At 43.0% G+C, this 24,609-nt stretch overlaps 1 protein-coding gene across 1 annotated transcript in view; it reads left to right on the top strand.

The window, feature by feature from the left end:
• Positions 1-24,609, top strand: part of ARHGAP22 (Rho GTPase activating protein 22) — a 123,318-nt gene that overhangs the window by 73,935 nt on the left and 24,774 nt on the right. The window contains exon 4 of the mRNA XM_066555118.1: positions 8,937-9,065. Coding sequence (XP_066411215.1) covers positions 8,937-9,065 — 129 coding nt within the window. The remainder of the gene's footprint in view (positions 1-8,936; positions 9,066-24,609) is intronic.

The following is a 24,609-nucleotide window of genomic DNA, read 5'->3' as shown; positions in this document are numbered from 1 at the left end:
GGAATTTATGAGAATTAGAAAATTACTTGTGGTTGCATGGTAATGCATAAAAATTATCCAGTCATTTTCATTCAGATTTTTCAAAGCATGAAGTATCATCATCTTTGGTCAGGAAGGAATTTCCTCCCTTATAATAGCATGTAAACATAACCACAGTTGGAATACATAATTTGATACATTCTTCAGAAGTGTTGAACACTTGCTGCTTTGGAGAACCACGTGGAACCATATGGCCTGTTTTGCACCATGCTACTATTTTCTGAGTCTTTCATACTTACACTTGTAGTTTCCTTTTTGTGCCCTCAAATTAAGTTGACTTAATTTAGATGCCTCCTGCCTTGTAGGGACAGACACACAGCTCCTGCCAGGTGGCCACACGGTGAGTGCGTGGCTTCTACTGGCCTGAGAAATAATTCATTTCCTCTCATTTCGAATCAGAGGTTAGCAAAATGACTGTAGGCACAGAGTCCAGGCAGTTCCACACCATCACCATAAAGTCTGGGCTCATTGTAACCCTCTGGGTCTGAAATTTGCTGAGGAAAGGCAGTAAGGGTTAATTTTCTGGAGTGGAAGAAAGGAGGGTAAGGGAAAGCAACCTGCGCTTGGTATGAGGCTGTCTGCAGAGTGTGCTGGGGGAAAAAATGTCTTGCTCCCCCTTGTTATCCCCTCTTGCCATCACCAGGTCTTCTTCCATGAAGGGATGAAATTACTTCTTTCTCCCTTGCCCCCTCAGCACACTTGTAGAGAGGGGTAGAAGTTTTTGTTATTCTAACATGGACAGATCATGAAGTGAACAGCTCCTTGAGAGCTGGTAACTATCAGACAGATTCTGAAGGAAAGGTTTGTGAGTTCTGAAGCACAACTGTGTGTGAATGGAAGATGAACTGCAACTATGCCCAGGCTCCCAACACTTTCAGGTTCTTTTCCATTGGGAGCTCTGGCAAGAAAAGCAGTATTAGCATTGGCAGAGGCAGCCCTATACCCTAAATTTGTCTGCTTTGTCAGTAGATACTGCTGTAAGGGGCAGTGAAAGTGCCCTTGCACAGTGAGAGCTCCACCTGAGAAGCCTCTGTTATGATGCAGGCTTTGAATTGAACATGCTCAATCTCCACAGTAACCTCCTATCAGGAATCATTATTTGAGTCAAGAGCCAGAAGGGTTTGAAGTAGTCTAACTCCTGAGGCATCTTTGGATGTGATTAGAATATTGGTACTCTGGAATTCTCACTTGGGATGAAACATGCAGATCACCACAAAAGTGAAGTGGTGCCATGCACCTCCTAGAAACTGCTGGTGTAGTAGTTGTTGCTCATGTTCATTATTGCTGACTGGCTCCACTTTGAAATCCTCCTTGCTGGCCTCCTAAACTAGCTCTGACCATGCTGGAAAGTTTTCATCCCTTGCTGCTAGCTAGTAGAAGCTGATAACAAAGCAGTTAAAATACAGTTTGTTTATAGGGATCCTGTATGGCGTTGGGGGCACATCTCACAAGCTCCTGAAACCCCTGTATTTGGGGAGGCAGTGTGATCATTGTTAATGTCTGCTCCTTTCATGGGGCAAAATAGTAGTGGGCAGAATGGGGAGGGATTGGTGCCTGAGCTGTGCTGGTAGGAGGGAGATGCTGTCCTTGAAAAAAGTGTACTTAGTTGCATGTTATGCTGGGCTCATCTGAACTCTAAATATTGGACTGCTGCAGTAGAAGTGGCCTTTCCTCCACTGTGAGTCACTTCAGCCCGAGCTGTACTTCATGGCCACAGTGAGCAGCACATCCCAGGCAGCACAGTGGTACTCTCTTGTCTAAAATTGCAAATAACTGGAAACAGGGAGACATGAGAGCATGGGTGTACTAGTACAATAAATAGGTTTTTAATGCCAGAAGTATAACTTTAAAATGACTGAGCCTTTTTAATTGAAACTTTGAGAAGTTAAGACAAGGGCAGATAAAGCACATTAAGGAAAAATCAGCTCAATTAGACTCAATCATTACACAGCACTGAACTCATGTAAGCAGGTTTTACAAGCAAAAGTTCAAGGTGAAGCTTGTGTGCAATTCTACTTACTTTTTCTTGACGAGTACTTGAAGTTATTTTTCTCCCTTCCTCTTACCTTGCATCATTTTTTTTCTGCTTGCTGTGGTTCCTGGAGTGTGACATCACTTTGCTAGCATTTGGCCTACCTGGAATATGGGTTCTGTTTATTTCCAAGCATTGCTTTATTTGAAGTGGTTGGTATTCTTAAACAGTTCTTCACTTTAATTAATAGATAAAAGTCTAGAGTAATAAGGTCACATGCATTATCAAAAAAGACATCTCCAGGCAGGAGAGTCAAGCTAGCCAGACACAGGTTATATGTATAACAGGTCAAAGATTTAGTTTAATCTCATTTCTTTCATATAGTTTCAGTAATCCTACACTTGAAACTGACAACTGACACAAATCACTAGCCTTAGGTTTATGAGGGTTTTCTGTAGTCCCTGTACCAGTACAGAGAAGCTTTATTAGTGACTCTGTTCATGTTAAATCTTGTCAGATGTTTTTGCATAAGAAACCACAGCTCTGAGGTCTCATCTCTTTGTTGGTGCATTTTTAAAGCAGTTTAATGGCTACTGAAACCACAGAAGGCATGGGAGGGGAGAAGAGATCACAGGGCTTTTGGATTGCTTAATAGATGGCAGTGACTTTAGAATGTTTGCAGGCTTTAACTTTATTCTCTGGGATGAGGTCTAAAATATGGTATCAAAAAACCATTTACAGACTCATCAAAATCCTCTGCAGTGATTTTGCCTTGGAAAATTTGATCAAATTCTGCTTGGAGCTACCAAGGAACTTGGTGAAATAAAAAGTGTTTAAGGAAATTATGCATTTAATATTTGACTGAGAAGTCAATGAGATTTTAGTGCATGCTTGTAAATCCTGCCCTATGTAAATGTGAACTGTGTCAGTTTGAGCTGAACTTCCTCATTACAATAAAGGGTATTTAGGGTTTCCTTTTTCTCATTGACACAACCAAATGAATGTTGAATGCTAAAATCCCCCTAAGCTCCTTCCAAACTGTGGAAATGAAACACCTTTCACCTACAAAGGTGTCTGTTTCTTTAGAAAAAAATGTGATTATGTTGTCCATTGGAACTGTGACACAGTGAATGTATTTTGATTCAAAGCTTGTTTCTTTCATTTGTACTCCACATGATACTAAATTCTTGTGCCTTGTTTTTTCTTAGTTTTGTATGCCTTTTAAAATACGATCATGCATCAGCTCCAAATCAACTTCCAACTCATATATTCCATATATAAATAGATGGGTGGGTGGGGATAGATGGACAGATACAAACATAAAATCATGGCAATCACATATCACTGTTTACTGTACTGTTTAATTCCTCACAAATTATACCCCTGCTGGGAAACCCCCAGTTTTCCTTGGTTTTTATCTTACTCCTTGGCTACTTCAGATTTTGCTTGTTCTTTTTTCTGTTCTCTGGCAGCCTAAATGGACCATTTCAAGATGAGTTTCATATTCACAGAAAATTTCCCCTTTTATTAAAAAATAATTCAGAAAAAAAGAAAAAAAAGCAGAGATGATCAAAAAAAAACCTGATGCTGGTGGCAGGTTAGCCCAGGTTTCAGCTGTAATAGACAGGGTCTATCTCCAGCATTCAGCCTCGTGGAAACCTTTGGTTGGGGTGGAAAGTGCTCAGGGTAGAGCACTTCCAACATTAGCTGAAATCAAAGGTAAGAAGACTGAAGAAATGGAATTAGGTTTCAAGTGTCTATTCAAAGCATTCTTAATGAACTTGTGCTTACTCATTGATATTTCTTTCGTCTCTTGATCCAAAGATCAAGATTGGTTTTCTTTGGGTTTTTTTCACTGCTGTGCAAAGAAAGATTCTCTCTAACAGAGCTGACCGTATGCTTGTCAGAATTCATCTCCTCTTTTTTCACCTTCTTTATTATCAGGGTGATCTTTGAGCCCCAAATTCTGATACTCACCTTAAAGTCAATCATAAAGACCAGGTCAGGAAGATGAATCATCGCAGTTGTTCTTTTCGGCAGTGAGTGCTACTTTTTGACCATTTGTCAAGGTCTTTGTTGCTGCTTGTCTGCAGTCAGAGGCTTCCTGTCACTACCTGCTGCAGCACTGAGGGCAGGCACGTCAGCTGGGCCCTGATTCCCACCAGCCACCCTTCCCCATCCCGCCTGGAGCTGCTGCTCAGCCCCCGCTGGAATCGCTCCCTGACAGCGCTGCAGCTGCTGTCCACACCAAAGCCCTGCAAACACCAAACAAACACTGCAAACACCAAACAGGGCAGTGTGTACACGTACACAAGCTACTGCAGTGGGGTAGCTTCTCATATAAGGACAATACACAAGCACATCAGTAAGAGGAATGATGTAAGAAATGGGCGAAAGGCAAACCAGAGGGAGGAGGTGGAAGTAAGAGAAGTTACCGAAGCAAAGAAAGAAGCTGCCAACTTCAGAACTCAACAGCAGCTTTGCTTGAGAATATGAAAGTTCCTTCTTTTACATGCAGTGAGGCAGTCTCATCCCCACGCAGAAGTCCAGTCCTGTTCCCCCTGAATTTCTTTTCCATATGGACAAAGGGGATGTAAGGCTTGGTTTCACAAGTGATCTTAAGAAGGTTAAGCTTGAGTGAATGAGGTTCAAGGCAAACAAAAAAATTCAAGCTTTTCCTCATTGGAAAGGGCTGTATAAAGGCAGAGATGCAACCTGTCTGTTGCAGTTCTTTGAACAGGGATATGGGGCAGGACAAGCATAAGAAAATGATACCTTATGTTCTGCATGTTCCAGTGAATGCTTATGTGTCTAAGGATGGTCAAAAAAAGAATTTTCAGTGAACAGGGCCTTGAAGAATAGATGGTGACCCCTGCTGCTGTTGCAGCACCCCATCTCACATTTAGCAAGATTTAGTCCCAGTGTTTTTGGATTTAACCTTCCCTTTTGTGGGGCATGGGAGGAAAGCTGAAAGGAGGATCACATCTAAGGATTGGGAGGTGGATGTCACTCTGAGGTGCCTGCTGCCATTGGCATGTCATTGCTCCCAGGCCATGTGAAATGAAGAAACCATGAGTGGAGGCAGAGGAGAGCAGTTCTGCTAGCTTGAGTTAGTCTGGTCCTGGAGAGAAGAGAGCATTGGTGCACTGCAGCTGGGGGCTTGGAGCTAAACTGCTCCCCCAGGCTAAGAAACCTACCAGAGTGTGTAAAGAGCTCTGGCAAAGGTACCTTGGGACAGGGGCAGCAAAGCACTCCAGTCAGCTGCAGGGACCTGCAGCCCTTTTGATGGGGAGCAACAACCAAGCAAGTCTCTCAGTCCTTCTAGGCTCTTACATGTACTGTGCATGTTGACAGAGTTGCCATCACTTTTCCCACTCTTCAGGCTCTTTGGTTTCTGTACACTGGATGAGAGGCAAATTGAGCTGCCAACTTGCTTTGTGGATAAGGATGAAATCCAGTGCATCCTGTCCAGCATTCACAGCAAGGCTGCAGCAGGCAACTGAATTCAGGGTGCCCTGGTCATAGACTAATGCTAAAACAGTGGACTGTTCATCCCCAGAGTTAAGACTCCTGTTCCTGCCACATCTTTTGACACACTTGGGTTTGCAGACAGTTTTATTTTGTCTTTAGTCTGGAGATTAAAGTAGGTTTGAGCAAAAGGACTGGAATGTCTGCCCATGGCAATCCTGAGCTACACAGGGTTTGTCTCTGAGGCTCAGTCCTGTTTATATGGGAGCTTGATTAAAGATGAGTGAGAAAGGGATGGATCTCCCATAGTGGCAGAGAAGAGGTGTGAATTCAGTAGCTGAATATGAACTTCATCCTGCTGTGAGAGGCAAAACTAAAATTCTGTCTGCAAGTGTTTCTGGGCAGGAAGCTTTGAAATTATTTTCTAAAACAATTCCTAAAGTCTAGTGTGTTTGAATTGATGGAGTGTTGTGTTTCCAATTCAAACCTGAAATCCATAATAGGATCCTGCTTTGTGTCTGAGCCCATAAAAGAAACAATCTGTGAATTTCAGGTAAAATTCTAGACTTCAAAGTTTCTTGTGACATTGTTTCCTTGGGCTGTTTATTTGTTTGTGGGTGTTTGAATTGGCTGTGTCTCATTCTTGTGACTACCAACACTGAAAAGCTGTTGAATGTCACAATATAGAGAGAGATGAGTCTGAACTCTGCCTTTTAGAAACCCCCAATTTTTCTGCTTGATGCCTCAAGGATGTAGTGGAAGGAACCAGCCAAGTGTACAAAGAAATATGAGTAAAATGTTCCTAAAAAGAAAAATGTTTACAGGTGGGTCTCCATGCTCTGCCACTGGATAGTCACATTATGCTAACATAAGCAATTCTGAAAGTGCTTATTTCTTATTTTTAAACTGGCCTTCATGTGTGGAGTTGCTTTCATTTGCTTGTACTTACATGTCTAGCACTACTGACTCTCCCACAGGCAGATTGTAGGGTCATGGCCTTGCTCCTATTTCAAGTTTCAGTGCGGAAAGCCAAACATGGAGTAACTATATGTAGTCTTTGGCAGAATCTCAGGTCTGGTGTGTACAAAAATCTGTTTTTCCCATCCAGTTTTTGCTATTTACAGACTCAAATAGAAGTATAAATGTTTTTATATTTTCCCCCTAAATGCTTGCATGAAAACTGTCTCTGAAGGTTTAGAAAGCAGCTGGCTGGTCCAAAGTAGCATCTTAGGGGAAGGGGACTTGTAGTCAGCTCCCTCTGGTACAGTAATTCCTGTACTGTAGAAGATGCTGATGCCAGTTTTGCAGAAGTCCAGTAAGCCATCATCCTCTGCTTTTTGTGCTTCTTATGGCAATCTTTGTATGGGTTAGTGCAGCTAATTCCACTGAATTTACAGTTTGTGATTAATTCTAAGACAAGGTTCTGGTCTCTTCTTGCCCTTCATGGCTTGGGTGGGCAAGATCTCAGCTGATCCCTTTAAACTTAAGAGCAAGATGTATTTTAATCTTGACCAAACTCAGTTGTTTGCTGGTGGTGGGACCCATACAGTAAATGTGTTTTGAGGCTGTTTAATTCCTTTGAAGAATGACGGCCTAGCTTGAGCTCTGGCCACCTATGTGCCAAACACCACATCCTAAAACCCATTTCTGATGTGTATTGAGGGCTGTGGAAAGCCCCTTTGAATTGTACCTCTTATGAAACATTTGATTATGGGAAAGGGTGTGTCAGTAGGTGTGTCATTTGATTATGGGAAAGGGTGTGTCAGTAGGTCAGCTGGGTAAGGTGCAAGAATTAGACTTCACAACCTCTGCATTCACTATGAGGCTGAGTATGCTGCTAAAAAGATTTAGACAGTGACAGGAATTCTACAGGCTGCAGTTTCCTGCACAGGAAGTTTTGTATGCAGAGGATGAAGCATGTCATCCTTGCAGTGGAAGATGGTGGAACACTGATCTGTTCAGATGCCTGCACCTAGCCTTGAGCTAGAGAGCTGTTCTCTTATATACCTTAAGGAATATGAATAATTCAGTAAATCAAAAAATGGGAGACTGTCCAAGAGGATTTGGGTACATGTGGAGGAGGAAAAGCATCATGGCTTTTGTTTCTTAAGCTGCACAGCTAGTCCCTGGTGGCTGCTGTTTCTCCTCCTTACTGAAAGACTGCCTCAGTTTCCCAGTTTAGTGAATTGCTTCTCGGAGAACCACAAAATACTTCCCAATGCATCTCATTTTACCACTTCTGCTTTGCAAATCAATAAATGTTCCATGAGTCTGTCAAGGCAAGAAAACAATTAATAGCAAGAAAAAGTACTTCCTTGGCTTGCAGGCAGCTCCCAGCTTGCTTCTTTCCCCAGATTAGTGAGGATTTAAGAAGCACATGTTCTGCATATGCTAAATCAGCTCTGCAGAAACCACAGCATACCATCATTCTGCTCTTATCTCTGAATTCCATGGGCAGGCAATCTCAGCTGCTCAGCACAGGCTGGCAGCTTCAGCTTGCCAGTAGGTGCTGAGAGCCATGTAAGCGTGGAAATGACAGTGACACAGAGCTCAGATGTTATCTCCACAGCAAAGCCAAAGGCAGTTTCCATGGTGATGGGGAAGCTCCAGGCTGCTGGGGATGCAGCTGCTGAATTGGACAGGATCAGTAGCCTTTTCATACAGAGGCTCTTCTAATAAAGCTTTTATGTGTTTGTGTGGCACTCACTAGGTTGTATCCAGCTCTGGAACATAAAATGAAGGGTGAGGGGAAGATTTAAATTGTTGGAGTGAGTGCTGACCTAAAAATGAAACAGGAAAAGCAGGGTCAAAATGTTTCGAGTATTGAAGTATCCACAAGGGAGAGTTTTTTGTGACAGCTTGAGTGAATTTGATATTCTGGTCAGTACTTTTCTGCACACCAACATTAATAGCTCCTAAAATTTTTACATCAAGTGGAAGAGTCAGAATCATATCCCCAGCTCTTAACTTTCTTCTAAATTGGATGCAAAATCAGAATGGGTCTCTTTCTCTGTATTGAGACTATAAATCCCAGAGACTTGGGGAAAGTGGATGATCTTGTGACTTCTACATCTGAAGTATTTTAAAATATTTTACACTCCACTTGGTCTCACTTTTGGATAAAAATCTCTCAATACCTCAGCACAGGTATGTGGAATTAATTTCTTACTTTTCCTATAGAGTCTTACGGCCTGTGCTTTCACTTTTCTTATTGCTGAGACAACAGGTACAACATCTCCAGGTTTCCCACACTGGAAATGCATATTTTGCACTTCTGCTTTGATCTTCTATCAACCTGTGCTCTGTGGGTGCCACAGCACATCTGCAGGAATTGTCTGTAAAACTGCTCAATTAAAATAGTAATTTAATTATTTTGACTGAGATTTTTGGTAGTGTTAAACTTCGGTTGCTCTCTTTTAAACAGGATGCTAAAAGAGATTTGTATTCTGTCTTCCAGGTGGTGCAGGGGACCGGGAAAAGATGCCTGTCAATCATGAGGCTTTCCTGCTCATGGCTAATTCCCAGAATGAAATGGAAGATTGGGTGAAAGCCATCCGACGGGTTATATGGGCTCCATTTGGTGGAGGTATTGCAAATAGCTCACATGCACATAAATTAAAACATTTGCCTCAAGGTAAAACATATTCTTGTGATACTAGGATATGTGTTACACTGTAAAATCATTGAGATGTCTAGATAAGCTCCTGATTGTCTGAAGTGTTTTGAAGCAAGGGATGGGGTTGATTTTTTTTTGTTTTGTTTTTGGTAGGGGATGGACAGGAATGAAAGGGGAGTGCACATCCACAGTGTATAACTATCTCAGAAAGGGGTGGTGGTAACAAGCATACTACTGTCAGTATTCAATTCTTTACAGCAAAATATTCAGTGGTCCTCATGGGAATGAAGGACTCTGTCCAGTTATCTCAATTTTCTTCCATGAGGCAGATGCCCATCTTGAACATCCATGCAGCCAGAGACAGCAAAACTTTAATTAAGTTAATGTAGGGCCCAGTTGAGAAGGCAAAGCTTCCACTGGCTTCACTGGGGATGTAGCCTGAGGAAGAAGAGGGTCAGGCTGAGCGAACACCTGTAGGGTAATACAGCTGTTGACAATCCCTGTAGTTAAAATGAACAAAACATCCAGACTCTCGTTGTTGATATTATCCCACAATCTTTGAATTCTCAAGTCAGTAGACTAGGTAGGAGTTGTTTTTCTGTTTTTGCATAGAACAAGGACTCACAGATGATTTCTTCTGGGTTTGGTGTTGGTGACAGCAGCTGCTGGCCTGGTCCTGGACACTGTGCTTTGAAGTGGCTTGGGTACTACTGATGGAGTGCATGCAAACAGTGGTATCACAGGCAGACAGTGCTGTCAGCCTCTTGTGAGAGGTACAGATAAAAGAGTGACAGATAAGGGTTAGGTAATACAATTACTCCTGCTGAAATGAAGTTACTAGTTTTCCTGGATCTAGGGGGTAAAAAGTGACCTTGATGTACTAAGACCCAATGGTTGTTAGCAATTTTGTCTTGGGTTTGGGGTTTTTTTTTGTTTTGTTTTTTTTCAAGTGACTCTTGAAATTTGGGTTCTCTGGGTAGCAGCACTTGGTTTGTCTGGAGGAGATAAAATTTCTACTGATGCAGTTCTTTCCAAGGTCCTTCTTTCACTTAGCAGAGAAGGTGTAGGTACAAAAGTTACCTTGTGTCTGATCTGAGGTTACGTGTGCTGCCGTTGTGCTGAGGGCAGAAAAAGCCTTCTTTGCTAGTACAAGACTGTACTACCAGAATTTCTCCTCAAATATGAGGATGTGCTTCCTTTGCTTCCCTTCTGAATTCCAGTCCACAGTGAAGGGTCTTTTAGACTGAGGTCAGAGCAGATTCTCCACCACAATCTCAGACTCTCAGAGCTGGTATTTCTGTAGCTGTTTGTAGTTGATATTATGGTGTGTATTTTATAACTTTGCAATGTACATTCAAGAAATACTGTGAGGAAGAAGGAGACATTCAGTCATGACAAATGGTGCACTCTCTAGCAATAGCCATCTTTAGGGCATGATATTGTCAGCACTGCTGTTATCAGGGCAAATTTCCCTTCATGTTTTGTCCATCTCTTGAAGTAGTTTAAAAACAAATATCTTCACATATTTAAATAATAAATAATTTTAAATCCTAATATTTTAAAAACAGAAACATGAGAATGACATAAAGGTAGTGATGGATTTCCTGGGTTTTTTTTTTGTTTGTTTCTTTATGGGACTAGTATTGTCCTGATTATTTCACTAATTTTCTTTACCTTTGAATTTCTCTGCAAAGCAGTCAAATAATATTTTGGTCTTTTCTTTAAATGAGGCAGATACTCTTACATTGATTCCAGGAACTGGAGCTTTATGAGACATTAAAAAATATTAAATAATAAGAATGTGGAAGCAAGGCAGCACAGGGGAGATTAGTGCAGGGGAGAATACAGGAGCTTCTGTTTGTTGCTATTTTCACATCCTGCAGACTTGATGTGGTTCAGTGATCAAAGTCAGTAAAGGCTGCTTTGGCTGTTGGTGAGAGCCAGCTTAAGCACTGTAGAAGAGAAGCACTGGAGTTTGCAGAGTTTGCAGAGGAAAGAATTGCTATTGTGCATCTGTTTTTTCTGCAAGAGCAGATTCTTATGTTATGGCCACTTCTCTGAGCTGGTCAAGTGCCAGCTACTGTCAGGAGGGGTCTTCTACCCCCCAGCAGCTGTGTCCCACCACGCTTCCTTCTGCTGACACTGGTGGTGTGAGTTGTGCCGTAGGAAACGACCTGGCAGGAAATAAAAGGTGGGGAGGGTGAGTTTGTAGGTAGATTGATTCCTTGGCCCTGCCAGCCATGCAGCTGCAGCACCAGTAATTCCACTGGGGAGACACGATGGCGTGGAGAGGGGCAGGCTGCTTCTTCTGCCTGCAACCCACACATAAATGGCTTAAAGAAACCACGGAGCTGCATCCTCAGTTTCTTTGCACTTCAGAAAGAATGTGTAGGAATGCCAGTGACTGGGAAACTGTAAAGATATTCAAACTGTCGTTCCCAAATGTTTTTAGCCAATTTGGGGAAATGATCAAACTTACACCTTCTTCATCATAGTCAGAGCAGGACAGTTTCTCTGAGTGAAGTTCCAGCTTAACTCAAATGTGGGAGGACAATAAACATAGCTGTCTCTGTTTTAATGGAATAATTTGAACTCTGCTTTGCCACCACCACTAATTTGAAAGCTAAGTCTTATCTATCAACGCTTTTTAATATATTAAGCTAAAGGGAGGAGTTAAAAAGCAGGCTTTATTATTAATATGCAAATATCCAGCCCTGGAGAAGGTTGATATGGTGTAAAAATGAATTATGCCAAGATAAAAGGAGTGGCTTAACCACACTTTAATCTTTGCTGATGTATTGAAGAAACATAAATAAAAAAGGGTTGAGGGTACCTTCTTATGCTGATGAGGGCATATGAACTGTGCTTAAAGGTGAACAGCAAAGTCTTCTTAAAATAAAACAGAAAACTCCCCAAAGCAGCTGAGGTTCACAAATTACTGATAGAAGATGCAGTCAGGTTTAAAAGCCGTATGGAATGTGTTCTTTGAAATAAGCTTCAAATGTGGCCTTAAAATAAAATTGTAGAGTTCCTAAGTCTTTTGAAGTAGAGCTGTCTTGTTTATAGGGAAAATAATCTCTAACAAGTTTCCTTGAGTTTCAGGCTCCTGAGTTCTTGAGTCTAGTACATCTCATTTAGAGCAGAAGATTGTGTAAACTGAGATTTGAGAGTACTCCATACGTTTTGATTGTCATTAAGAAAGAAGTTTGTCACAGTGACTTGATAAAAGTGAGTTTTGGAGCAGATTCTGACAGAGGATGATTCAAACTGTTTTTTATGATCCTTCAAACCTCTGTGATTAATTTTGCTCCATGCTTGTACCACTAAAAGCTTATCTGGAGAGTCCCTCTGTGTCCCACAGTCGTGCTGTTCAGTGAGTGCTCATTGATGTGAAGTGCAGGTAGCAGTGCCGCAGTGCTAAATCAAAGGGTTTGTGCCCATAGGCTTGGGTGAGAGTGACCTTGCTCCTGCTCTCCCAAGCTGGATTGGAAGTTTTTGATGTAGCTGGGGGAGAGAGGAGGTCTTGGTCTGTATAAGTGTGGTGGGACTGTACTTCTAGTCTGAGGAGGTACAGCCACTGCAGAGAAGTTCCTTTCCGTGTGCCTTCCTCATTTCTCTCTTAGGTCATCTGTAAAGCAGAGTTTGTCTAGGACTGAATTTCTGGCCATGAGACACAAAACCTAAACTTTTTGGTGCCTGAGTTGAATGCCAGGTGGCATAATTCTCTCACAGCTCAGCACAAAACCAGCACAGCATGGGGACAGAATCATTCTGTGTTAATCTTGATTTATGTTTGTGTTTGTTTTCTTCTGTTTACATATTCTGTCTTGCCATGAGCAGTTCCTTGCTTCTCTGCCAGAAATACATGTCTCAGCCCCTTTCTTTCTCCATTACTTTATCCTAATTTCTCCTCCTCTTCATCCCAAGCTTTCATCAGTTACTTGTGATGGAGGGGAGGTGAAGCAGTTGGAAGGGATGTGTTTCCCCTTAGGCAAACATGAAGAGCTTTACCCTGTGACAAAGTAATTGTGTTGCCAGAGCTTCATGAATAGCTTTTCTATTCAGGAGGAATAGTCACTGTAAAACTGGTGGGGTCTGGAGAAATGTCCACTGAAGAAGCTGTTCTACTGTTATTTATTCCAGACACCTTTCCCATATAGATAAACCATGATCTGTGGATTCTTATTCTTCTGCCAGCAAATTTTGGGGTATTTTGGGAGCCAGGGCCCTGTGAAATTGTCTTGTATTAGGGGAGAGCTGAAAGATGTGGGACAAGGTGTCTGAGGTGTAATTTAATTCCTGGCTCCATGTCCTAATGGGTAATGGAAGATTAACCTTGCATAGGGCTAATTAGGGATCCTGCTTTTGATGAGTAAATATCTTTGAGATAACATCTGCATGAGAGCAAACATGACTGTTTTGAAGGGTCAGATACTGATATTACATGCATATCCACCAGGATGCCAAACTATTTAGGAGCTAGGGTACGACATTATGTTTTGGGAGTCTTGATTTTCATTTTTTCCACCTGTGAGATGGGAATTTTCCAGTAAGAGCAGCATAAACCTAGAGCCATGTCAGTGAATTTAAGATGCTAAAATACCTCTGAAGAGGTAACGAAGAGGAGGAGGGAATTGGCTTCTGGTATTTTCCCAATCTGAAGACAAAGATGTGATTTCTACTCCCTTGTTTGCAGGGTCCCACAGAGTGACAGTCTCAAGGAGGATTCCTGACTGGGTCAGGAGGAGCCCCTTCAGGAGGTGTCAGGGTGGGCTTCCCCTGGGCAGGCTCCCCCAGGTGTCTGGGGAGTGGCACTGGGTGTTTGTTGTGCCTGATACCTGCTGTTATCTCTGCACTGAGATAGCTGGCGCCTGATGCAGCTTATCAGTGTTTGCTCCTGCTGCTGTCTAATGCTGGGAGATGGGCCCAGCCAGGGGAAGAGGAAGAGAAGGATGATGGGGGTTATGGGGTCAGTATCTGCCCAGGACCAGGGGATGCCTGAGTCAGCTCAGATGTGAGGAGCTGCTGGGTTAGCCTTGCCCCCAGGCAAAAGTGTCACAAATGGTACACAAATGGTAGATATGGAAACTAAGATACAGTAACTAAAGTAAGCTGGGATTGGATCTTGCTGCCAGAGCTGTTTACAACAAAAAATGTTTTAAGATCTGTTTCTGAGACCTGGTTAAGTTCTTTTTTTTTTTTTTTCTGATGTATCTCTGTCAGATATATCTGGGGCTTCTGTTACTGCTTTATGACCAACATATTTTACCATCATGTTACAACCTTGAGGTAGGGAAACACAATTGTCCTCATTTTTTGTTAAGGAGGGATCTGAAATATTGAGCAATCAGATGACTTGCCTGAGGTGATAATGACTGTCTGTAGAAGAGCCACTCTGATGGCATCATTCTGCAAGGCTCATAGAAAGATTCCTCCCATGGACCTTGACTACAGGGATATGTTTGGAAGAATGCCATGGGGTATGATCCTGAAGAGAAGAGGGAACCAGGAGACCTTGACAACCAGGATTGTCAAGGGTTACATCCTTCAGTCTCAAGAATCCTCTTGCTTGTGCAGGAAACAGAGCAAAGGTGGCAGAGGTTTGCATGGTTGAACAAGATGCTTGTGACAAAGCTCATTAGCTAAAAAGGAAGCATAGGAGTGGAAGCAGGGACAGGTGACCTAAGAGGAGGAATACAGAGAAATTCCTGAGCATGCAGGAGTGGACTTAGGAAGGCTAAAGCAATGTGGAGTTGAATCTGGCAAGGGATGTGAAGGGCAGTGCTGGGGCCAGGACTGTTTAACAGCTTTGTTAATGACCTAGATAATGGGGCAGAGTACACCCTCAGCAAGCTTGCAGATGATATTGGGAGGACTGATTGGTGCATCAGATGATTGTGACATCATTTAGAGAGGTCCCAACAGGCTGAAGGAAGGAGTGAACAGGAACCTGATGAAGTTCAACAGAGAGTAATGCAATGTCCTGAAGCTGCAGATGATGAACGTAGGCAGCAGCACATATGGGGAGCTGACTGACGGGAAAGCATCTTTGCAGAGAAGAACTGGGATGCTCTTGAACAAGTTGAACATGAGCCAGCAATGCACCCTTGTGGCCAGCAAATTCCTGGGCTGCTTTAGGAGGAGCATTGCCAGCAGGTTCAGGGAGGTGAGCCTTCACCTCAGCACTAGTAATTCAACATCCTGTGTTCTTTGTCCAGTTCTTGTCTGCCTGGGACTAGAAGGCCATGGGATCACTGGAGTGAGTTGAGTGAGAGGTCACTAAAATGATTAAAGGATTGCGCAAGAAAATGCTAAGAGAAGCTGAGGAGGCTTGGATTGTTTAGCCTGAAGAAGAGAAGCGTCAGAGTGGTTCTTATCAAGGATGGTGTATAGTGTGTAAATATTTGATGGAAGAGTCTAAAATAGAATCAAAACTAAAGCATGTCAAGGTGTTCCTTACTGACTTTTAAAGACCTTACCTTTAGAAGTCAGATCCTGCTCCCCTGCTCCTTGCATGTGTTTCACCTCTAAAGCTGCTGGCCCAAGACTCTCAGTGATGGTCAGTGCTGGTGCCCAGGCTGGGCTGGGTTCTGAGTGGAGCCTGTGCTTGGTCATCCCAGAGCAGGAATGGATGTTCTTGGAGTGCTGTATCAGAGTTTATTGAAGGTTAGAGACTGGCTGAGGTATTTCTGATGAAGTTTGATTTGGATAAACATCCGTGTGTTTGGTGTTTATCCTGTCTGCATCTCAATGAATGACTGTGCTTAGGTTATCAACCCTGGGATATGGGGAGGCTTGGGATATGGAAAAGCTTCAGGACATAAGAAAGCCATGTCTGGCTTTCTGAATGGATAAAAGTGCCTAATGTGCTAAATGTTGGCTGTGAATGTGGATCTCAGTCCCTGCCAGGTTCCAGGATGGCCAGAAATCCAGGTGAATAATTTTATTCCATACTAGAGGTTTCAGACTCCATGATCCTTTCATTTGAACCCACAGCTGGGATCCATCTCTACTGAGATAAGACACTGATAGCAACAATTACACTATGTCGTAACTGTTTTTTATTTACTAACACCCAGAAGTTTTGTAAAACTTTTCTGTGCAGTGAGGGCATCAACAAGCAGCACCACTTGAAAAAGGTGACCTGCTGACCAAGTGCTTTCTACAGACATAGCTTCAGACAATCATATAGAAGCTGTCTTTTAAACATAGAGAGACATATGGAAGAGTCAACAAGTAAAAAATTCTGTAAAACATGATCTTAGGATGTGGGGAGAAAGAAGTTGTCCAGGGCACATTGGTCCAGATCACTGCTTGATAAAAGGCATTTGTTGCTGCTCTTGCTGTTTTGTTCTCTAAATGCTCTTGCCTTTCTTTAGAGAGAAATAGAGCAATAAACACAGGGGGTTGGCTCTGGGTTCAGAATGCTGTGGCTAAGTGATGTTTAGGTCTGTTTATCATCTTTTCTCTGTGAGCACAGTTATAATCTCAGTTTGGAGCATAAACTGGTCAGCCCATCACTGGGTAATTTACAGTGCTGCTTAGTCAGTTCCTTTCCTGGCATATTTTAGAGAGATGGGAAGGCACATCACACAGGTTAAGAAGAATCTACTGTGGTAGAAAGGTGAGCATAGCTATTTGCAAATCTTTAACCCAGAGTGAATTGTTTTATCAGTCAGTAAACAGAAGCCTGTTTACCCTCAAAAGATTTAATTTCCCCAGTAAGGGTTGAGACCCCAGCACAGAGCTGGTGAGGGGTGTGGGGACATAATTTTGTTTAGGGAAGGATCTGACCAAAGTGCTTGAAGAGGGAGAAAATAGGAAAATTTCTGTACAGAAGATATTAGTGCTGAAGTTTTTCCTGCTGGGTTCAGCTCTATGACTGATCACCTCTAACCAGTTCACTGCCAGCTTTCAGCAGATAAAAGATGTTCAAGTGCCCAGGTTTACCTTGCCTGAAAAAGGAGTCTGCACAAGGTTCAACCTTCTTGTAAAGTAGGGAACTTCAGCTATGGCTCTAACTTTGATACTAAGCCCTTTGTGTACAAATAGAGCAATTTCCTAGATTTGAGTTCCCTCAGATCTGCTTGAGTGTACCTGTATATTAGCTAATCCTCTAATCCAGCATCTAAAAATACACACACCCCATGGGCACTTGCTAGAGCTGTGCAAGCCAAGAAGTTTGCTCACAGTCAGAGATGAGGAGAAATCCTCCGAGTTCATGCAGGTTCACCACTCCTGTCTGTTGCAACCAGACCCAAGATTGAATTTCACCTGAGTTAGATGCCAAGCCTGAAACATACCTGGATTTTCAGAGGTTGTGTGAGCTGTAGTGAGCTTTCCAGCCAATCTCGAGGCTTGTAGCGATGTGTAAAGGCGGGATGCTTTCTTCTGTTCTGGTACCTGCGACAGAATAACTGCAGCAGTGCTAGCTCAGAAGAGCAGGGCTGGGGCTTTCTCCCTGCAATGACACTGGGAAAGAACACCTCCAGCTCCCCAGCAGCAAGTTCATGGGAGATGTAATGTCTGAGCAATTTTATAAACCTAAGTTGTTTCTTAGAAAATGAGAGCTGCTAAATTTTTCTGCAGTTAAAAAACTTCATACCAGTGTGGGAAGAGGGAGTTCAGTCTCCATTATCCATTCTCTCCTTGGCATACGTGTATAGGGAGATCTCCAGGTGGAAGTTTTCATGATATATGTGGCAAATGTTTTGGATTATATTGCTACAATTGCAGTATCAAGTATACTTCTGGATCCTGCAGCCCCTGCAGTCCAGTGATTATGTGTGAACCTTGGATTTCAATTTTGACAAATGTGGTTAACAGAGAAAGCAGGATCCAAGTGTGATGTGTAAATTCAAAACACAGAAGAAAAATTATGTGTGTGTATATATATATATATATAGTGATTTCCATTGCAGTCTTATAATATTCTGTAGTCTAAATCATTAATTTTAACCCCATGTTTTTAAAAGGTTTGAGAGCTTCATGTAAGAAGACAGGTGCTACTTGTGGAGTGTGTAGCACAGTGTTGCTGTCTCAGGACACCTATAGCTGCAGAGTTACCTTGTGCAGGGAACAGCACTGAAACAGCTCCCATTTTCTGCTTCACTTCTGATGCTTATCTGAGTGAGCATGTGCTCCAGATTTTTTTCTCACCGGAGAGCTGTGTTTGCTCTTTGGAGAAGAGTTTGCATCAGTTTCATCGTCTCACAGCATTGTAAGTACTGCTGAAGTCTGATCCTGCTTCAGTCATGCTGTGTCCTTGGCCACACAGAGGCTGTGAATTTCACAGATTAATTATACTTCGGGTATAACAATACCCATGTTAAACAGCACGACTTTCTATTTCATTGGATACCTCCTTGTTCCTGTGTTCTGGGAGATGGAAAACAGCAGTGGAGAAGTGAATGGAAGAACAAAAGTCTGCATTTGCTATCTCCTGTGCTTCCATCCCAAACACTGTATCCTAAGCTCCATAATGTTATTAGCAGATGTGGCACAATTTGAGGCGTTATTCCAGGAAACAGTGCCAGAAACTCTGGTGGCATCTCAGCTATTTAAAAGCAGACTTGTTGTGCTCACCAGTTAGCATTGTGGGTAGGCTCTCCCTAACCTGTAGCCTGCTGTGTTCACCACAGGAGAAGAGAGGATAATAAAAGGGTGAAGGATACTGAGGAGCTCATTTGTACCTTGGGTTTAAGGATTTCCATCACTTTCTAAATATTCTTTAGGGTCCTTTAAATAGTGTCTGGTGTATTGACTGGCCTTCTGGTGTCTAGTTGTGCAGAACCATGCTACTCAGGGTATACCTTAAATAGGTAGGGAATACCTTACTATCTTGCCAGTCATAGAATATTTGAGTTGGAAGGGACTCACTAGGATAATCCAAGTCCCAGCTTCTGGCCCTGCACACAACAGCTCTAAGAATCACACCATGTTCAAGAACTGATGCTTTTGATCCTGGTACTGCCTTTACTTATGGTGAGAAGCACTCTGTTCTTCAGAAGTGGGCAAGGGGTGGGCCACTAAGTTCAGGTGAATGTGCTCTATATAGTGACCACAGACCTTTTAACAACTGAAGCAGATGAACAGCTTCAGAAAGGGCTTTTTTGTTTGTTTGTTTGTTTTTTTCACCTGCAGAGGGAGAAGTTTTCTCTAACTTAGCTAATAGTGATAAAATTGCTCAGAAGCCTGGTGCAAGGGTTTTGCGTGGTGACTGCTGCAGATCTGCAGTCACATGAGTGCATTTTGTGAATGGAGTGGTGGCCTGACCTTTGTATAACTGCACAGGGCATTGCATGGTAAGCGTTTTTGTTAATGACAGGCTTCTTACCCTGAGAGCGAGAGCTGGGAGGGGTGAGTGTTTTCCTGCAAGCCAAGTGCCTGGGTATTGGTTCACATGTAGTGATTGTAGTCCCTTCCTCTACCAGTTATTCAAGTGAGCTATTAGTTCAGGCAACTTCTTTGTAAAGAGCTAAAGCAGAGGCAGTAAGCACCAAAAAACCTGCACAGGTCAAGGAGTGTAGCTTTTCCTAAGCTTTGTTAGACTTTCCAGCCTGTCCCAGAGCTGTGGAGGTATTCTCAGAGCATGCTGAGGCTACTGTGGGGAAATGTTCCCCTCCAAAATTAGGTTTCTGCTTCTGTCGCTTTGAAAGCAGATGGGAGGCCAGACCAGGGCACCAGTTTGCCTGCAGCACAGTAATATTGCCTGTATCAGGAAGGATCCAAAGCGTGGCATGCAGACAGCAACTGTTGCTCAGCTTTTCCAGCTATCTGGAATAGATCTGACAAGCAATTAGAGCATGAATATATTACAGAGCCGATGGGGGATGCCTTTGTTAAAACTTGTGACCCATACTTAGCTGCTGTTTACATTGGCGGCTGCTTCGAGGGTGGGCAAGACCCTACCTGCCTGTCTTTCTCCTCTCTCCTTCCCCGCGCGGAGCGAGCCGGGCAGCTCTGCAGCTCATTGGATATTTCAAATGCTTTCTGCACAAGTCATAATTAATGCCGAGTTGTGGAGCTAAGACCAGATGTGCTGCCGAGATTATCTCCCAGGGCAGATCGGCTGCTCTGTGCTCTGTAGTGCTGGGTGAATGGAAAGCTGCCAGTGCTGGGACTCAGAATGTGTCTGATGCCTGAAGTCAGGACTTTCTTTCTCTGCCGCTCCTGCTGTCTGACACTGCCTGGTTTCTGCTTGAAGCTCAGCGCCTGTCATGTAGCGGAGTGCTGCACAAGAACCAGAGGTATGAGATGATTTTCCAGAGTTTAGATTTGTTATGGTTTCCTTTTGCTAGAGGAAAAGCAGATATTTAAGTGTAGCCTTAGACAGAGGCTAAGAATCTAAAATAGGAGCTGACTTTACAAAGAGGGAAGGAGTAGTGGGAAGGACACAGTCTATGGCCAAAAATACTACTGGATACCAAGCTAGCATGTTAGCAAGCTAGCATAGAAGATAGTTCTGGGGAGAGGTGTTTCTATTTCATATCTACAGAATATTTAAATGGATGTATGTAGATGAGAGCAATCACCTTCTAGTATATGGACTACTCTTTCTGGGAGCGGGGTCAGAAGACACCAAGTTGTACCACAGACTCATTTGTGTGACTCTAGGCAAGTTATGTTGTCAATTTTTCTTGATTCCTAGTTGTCTTTTGCCTCCTTGCTTTCCCCCCTATTCTTGCATTCAATTGTTTAGTTTTTCAGGACTATCTTTTTTAGTACACACGGCTCCTACCATGAAACTCCTTTTTCTGTTGCTGCTGCAGTAATTCACGTAGTCTGTGCTTGGGTGGGCTAGGGGAGAGGAAACAAGTTAAAGATTTGTGTGTGTTTTGTGCTGTGGAAACACATGCATTTCTGAATGTCTGCCCGTGATTTTTTCTCAGTGCTTTCAAGTGTGAGAGGGACAGATAAATGGGAACTTAAGAATGAAAGTGGGAAGGTAAAAGCAGGCACTTACCTGTGCAGGTGAGCACGTACACAATCTTTATATCCATAAACTGCCTGTCTGTGAGGCACCACATGCGTGCGCGGGTGTATGTGCTGCTGTGGAGAAGCACCCAGGTGTAAGCCTGATTATCTTCCCACACATCTTTTAACGTGTGTGGAATAAGCTGCACATAGAGCTGACGTAGGTGTGCCTGGACTTTTCACACTTTAAGCAGATGCGGAGTCCTTAGTCCTCTGTATGAAGAAAATCTACTCAAAAACTGACTTTATCTCTGTCTTTAGTTTATTTTGGTTGAACTCAGAGCCTATGATGAGGAAAAATGTAGCAGAGAGCATATATTTTCCTGCCCACTGCATGTCTGGACAGCATAGCTGAATGTATAGGCTTTGTATGCCTGGAGCTGGTGGGTGAGCTGTTCAGGCCAGGACAGAGAGCCTGTCTGTGTCTTAGTCAGTACATCATTCCTGGCTTGCTTTTTCCACAAAGAGTCACCTAAATCTTTAAAGAACAGAGGCAGCTTGTTGGAGTGGAGGAAAGAAATTCTGTAGCTCTGCTAGCTCATTTTTTTAGTATCTCTTGAATCTTTCTGAGATTAAGGATGTGGTTCCAGGCATGCTGGAGTTTTTTTCTGCTTTGAAATCAAACAAAAGGGCCTAGCTATAGATAAGGTTATGACAAGGAAAGTTAACCCTTAGGTTGCTAGTAAACTTTTGACTTTATTTCCAGCTTAACACTGTCTGGAGTGTGACTAGATGGCACTGGCTCCCCTTCTTTAGAATGAAGAAAAATACTTTAATGTCTTCCAGCAGGATCATCAAATGGAGTGAAGCGCTGCCAAGTTCAGTCTGAGCGGCAGGGCCCAGTGATTAAAAACAGGCCTGTGCCTTGAGGAGCAGGCAGTGAGGCTGTGTGTGACTGGCTCCACATTGCTTCTCCTTGCAAGGCAGGGCAGTCCCTGTCCAAACTGGAGATGCTGTCATATACTGGGAGTTTCAGGCACATTTAACTACATCACTTTTACAAGCTCTGAGACCTGACAGAAATGAGAGGAATGATACAGAGCCACAGAACACCAGTTCCTCAGTTTGCCCTGTGTGGCACTGGGAGACTGAAGTAGGCGTACCTGCTAAGTGTGTTGCCAGTGTGACTGAGAGGGTCCAAGTGATAATTCTCCCAAACTTCATCAAGCAGATGCCCAGATAGCCAGCCCAGAACTGTCAGCATCTCAGACTTCCTTTTGACAGAACATTTCTAGCCCCACTCCATAAATAGTTTTTAGATTGCTCTTTCTATGTATCTTTATATTATTTTTCTTTTCTAAGCCATGGACAAGTTCTGCAGCCACTGCACAGATGAGCAATTTCTCCAAGGCCAACTTTTCAGTCCCACTAACTGCAACTCTTGTGCTTTTTCTCTCTTAACACCAACCATAATGCTCTTACTGCCAAAAGACTCAGCCTGGGTGCAGTCCTCCTTCTGAGCAACATCTCTGGTGGCCCTTGCTTGTGGCTCAGCAAAAAAAAAGTGGGACAGAGAGAAAGAAAAAGCATGGAGCTGCAGTGTAACTGAAAAATGTAACAAAGGGAAAATCGCAGTTAGCAAAAGACTTATTTTGGGTGAATTATTTTGTCTCAGCAATGTTTGGTGATCCTTTCTAATGCTTCCCTGGAAAATTAGGGTTCAGTTTCAAGGGAGAATGAAAGGCATAGATCTGCAGCTGGAGTTGGGTCGGAGTGGGACTGCCAAACGTGGGTGGGAGGCAGCTGAGAGACAGCTGGGCTGCCAGAAGTCTTTCACCCCAGCAATGATGCGAGTCCTCTTCCCACCAAAAATTACCTATACAGACTGTGTGATCTCACTAGCACAGCCCTTCAGCAGACACTGTTACACAAGAAAAAGCCCCCATGCTTGTGCCAGCTCCTTTCCCTCATTCTGTGATAGGTAGATCAACTTCTTCCTCGGTCATGTTTGTTTCATGTCTGGTTTTTCTTGTTACTTATTTGTAATGGTCTGAAGGGAGGTGAAGAATACTGCAGTATAAGAATATTTCAATGCCTTTATTTCCTCCAAAGATTGTTGTTTTCATCAAGGAGAAAAGTGTTACTGACCTTAGTGTGTGAGGAGGAAAGATGGGATCCCCAGCATCTGGCTGTGCAGGAGACACCCACAGTGATGGTGAGACTGTGTTTGTGACGGGTCCATCTGCTGCTCCATCTTAGTCTCAAAGGAGATCACCCTTCTGTCTCTTAGCATCACATTCCTTAACCTCTGTGTTGGTGGTCTCTATTTGACTGTAGTTCTCTTGTCTCCAGAAGTCACTCACTGTAGATTGCACCTACAGAAAGCTCTTGCTGTTGTGATCCAAGTTGACTGTGAAGGCAAGGACTGATGCTGCCTGAAATGCATTAGAGATGTGGCTGATCACAGACCAGTCAAGGCTGGGGAAAAGGAGATTCTCTTCAGTGGAGATTATGCATATGCTTGTTCTGCCTGTGCTTGCTTATGTGTGTGTCTGACAATGCTTTTGTCCTTGATCTAAGTTAAGTGTAGAATATCAGAACATAAGTTTATAGAAGAACACTGTACATGTGCTTTATGCCTGGGGAATGCAGAGCATTTGCCTCCTTCCCAGAGTTTTCTCTAGACAGACCCATTAGGAAACAGATTCAGGAAGTAGGGATTTGAGAAAAGAGGGCTGCTATTGCCCTGACACGTGCCACGTCCCAACCTCCCTGAATTTATTTGTCTTGCATCTGGAAAAGTGGACAACATACGTCATTTTAAGGAAATAGATATGCCCCATCATGACAGCAGGGATTACATGATGGGATTATAAAGCAATCTGTGCAAAACCAGAAAGAGATTCTCTTTCCTAGAAACTGACTTCAGAGGCACCCAACTCAGTGAAAACTCAGATTAGAAATAAGAACTAGTAAAACCTTTACTCTGCAATAAACCCAACACATACAGTGATAAAGATAAGTCACTCCCATGCTCCAGGGCATGCTCTCCTGCCAGGATGAGGGAATTTCCTTTGAGACTTTGCATGGCCCTCCAGCTTTGATACTGTAATGCAGTTGTGTAGGCTGTGGTGTAAGGAAAGTTTCTGTCTTCTGATGTATAACAAACAGGCAGGGAAAGGAAATTGGGCTTCAGGATTCTTCTTGCAGCTTTCATTCAGTGAGTTGAAACTGATAATGGGAGGTTTGTTTTACTGAGGATTCAGCAGGCTTGGACTGAATATAGAAAGCAGGTATGGTTTGACAGGGTGTCTCCTATGAAGAACAGTGATGGATAGTTAGGAAATGTCCTACCAGCAGTTACCAGCCTCTTATAAATGTAGCACTAAAAAAAAAAAGAGGAAGACATGGTCTCTAGTGGGGGAAGGTAAGTGGAGCCTTTAGAAATGACCAGATTCCCTGGCCTGGTATGAGCACATATGTGCAAGTATTAAACACAGCTTCTGGCTATGGAGTGAGAAACAGTGTGACTCCAATATTGCGCGCTGCCTTTTTTTTTTTTTTTCCAGACCTGCAGGTTTAACTGAGTGCTGAATGA

Source organism: Molothrus aeneus, chromosome 8, assembly GCF_037042795.1.
Source record: "Molothrus aeneus isolate 106 chromosome 8, BPBGC_Maene_1.0, whole genome shotgun sequence".
NCBI classification, from domain to species: Eukaryota; Metazoa; Chordata; class Aves; order Passeriformes; family Icteridae; genus Molothrus; species Molothrus aeneus.
The sequence above is the reverse complement of the archived record's forward strand: the minus strand, read 5'-3'. Positions and strand labels throughout refer to the sequence as shown.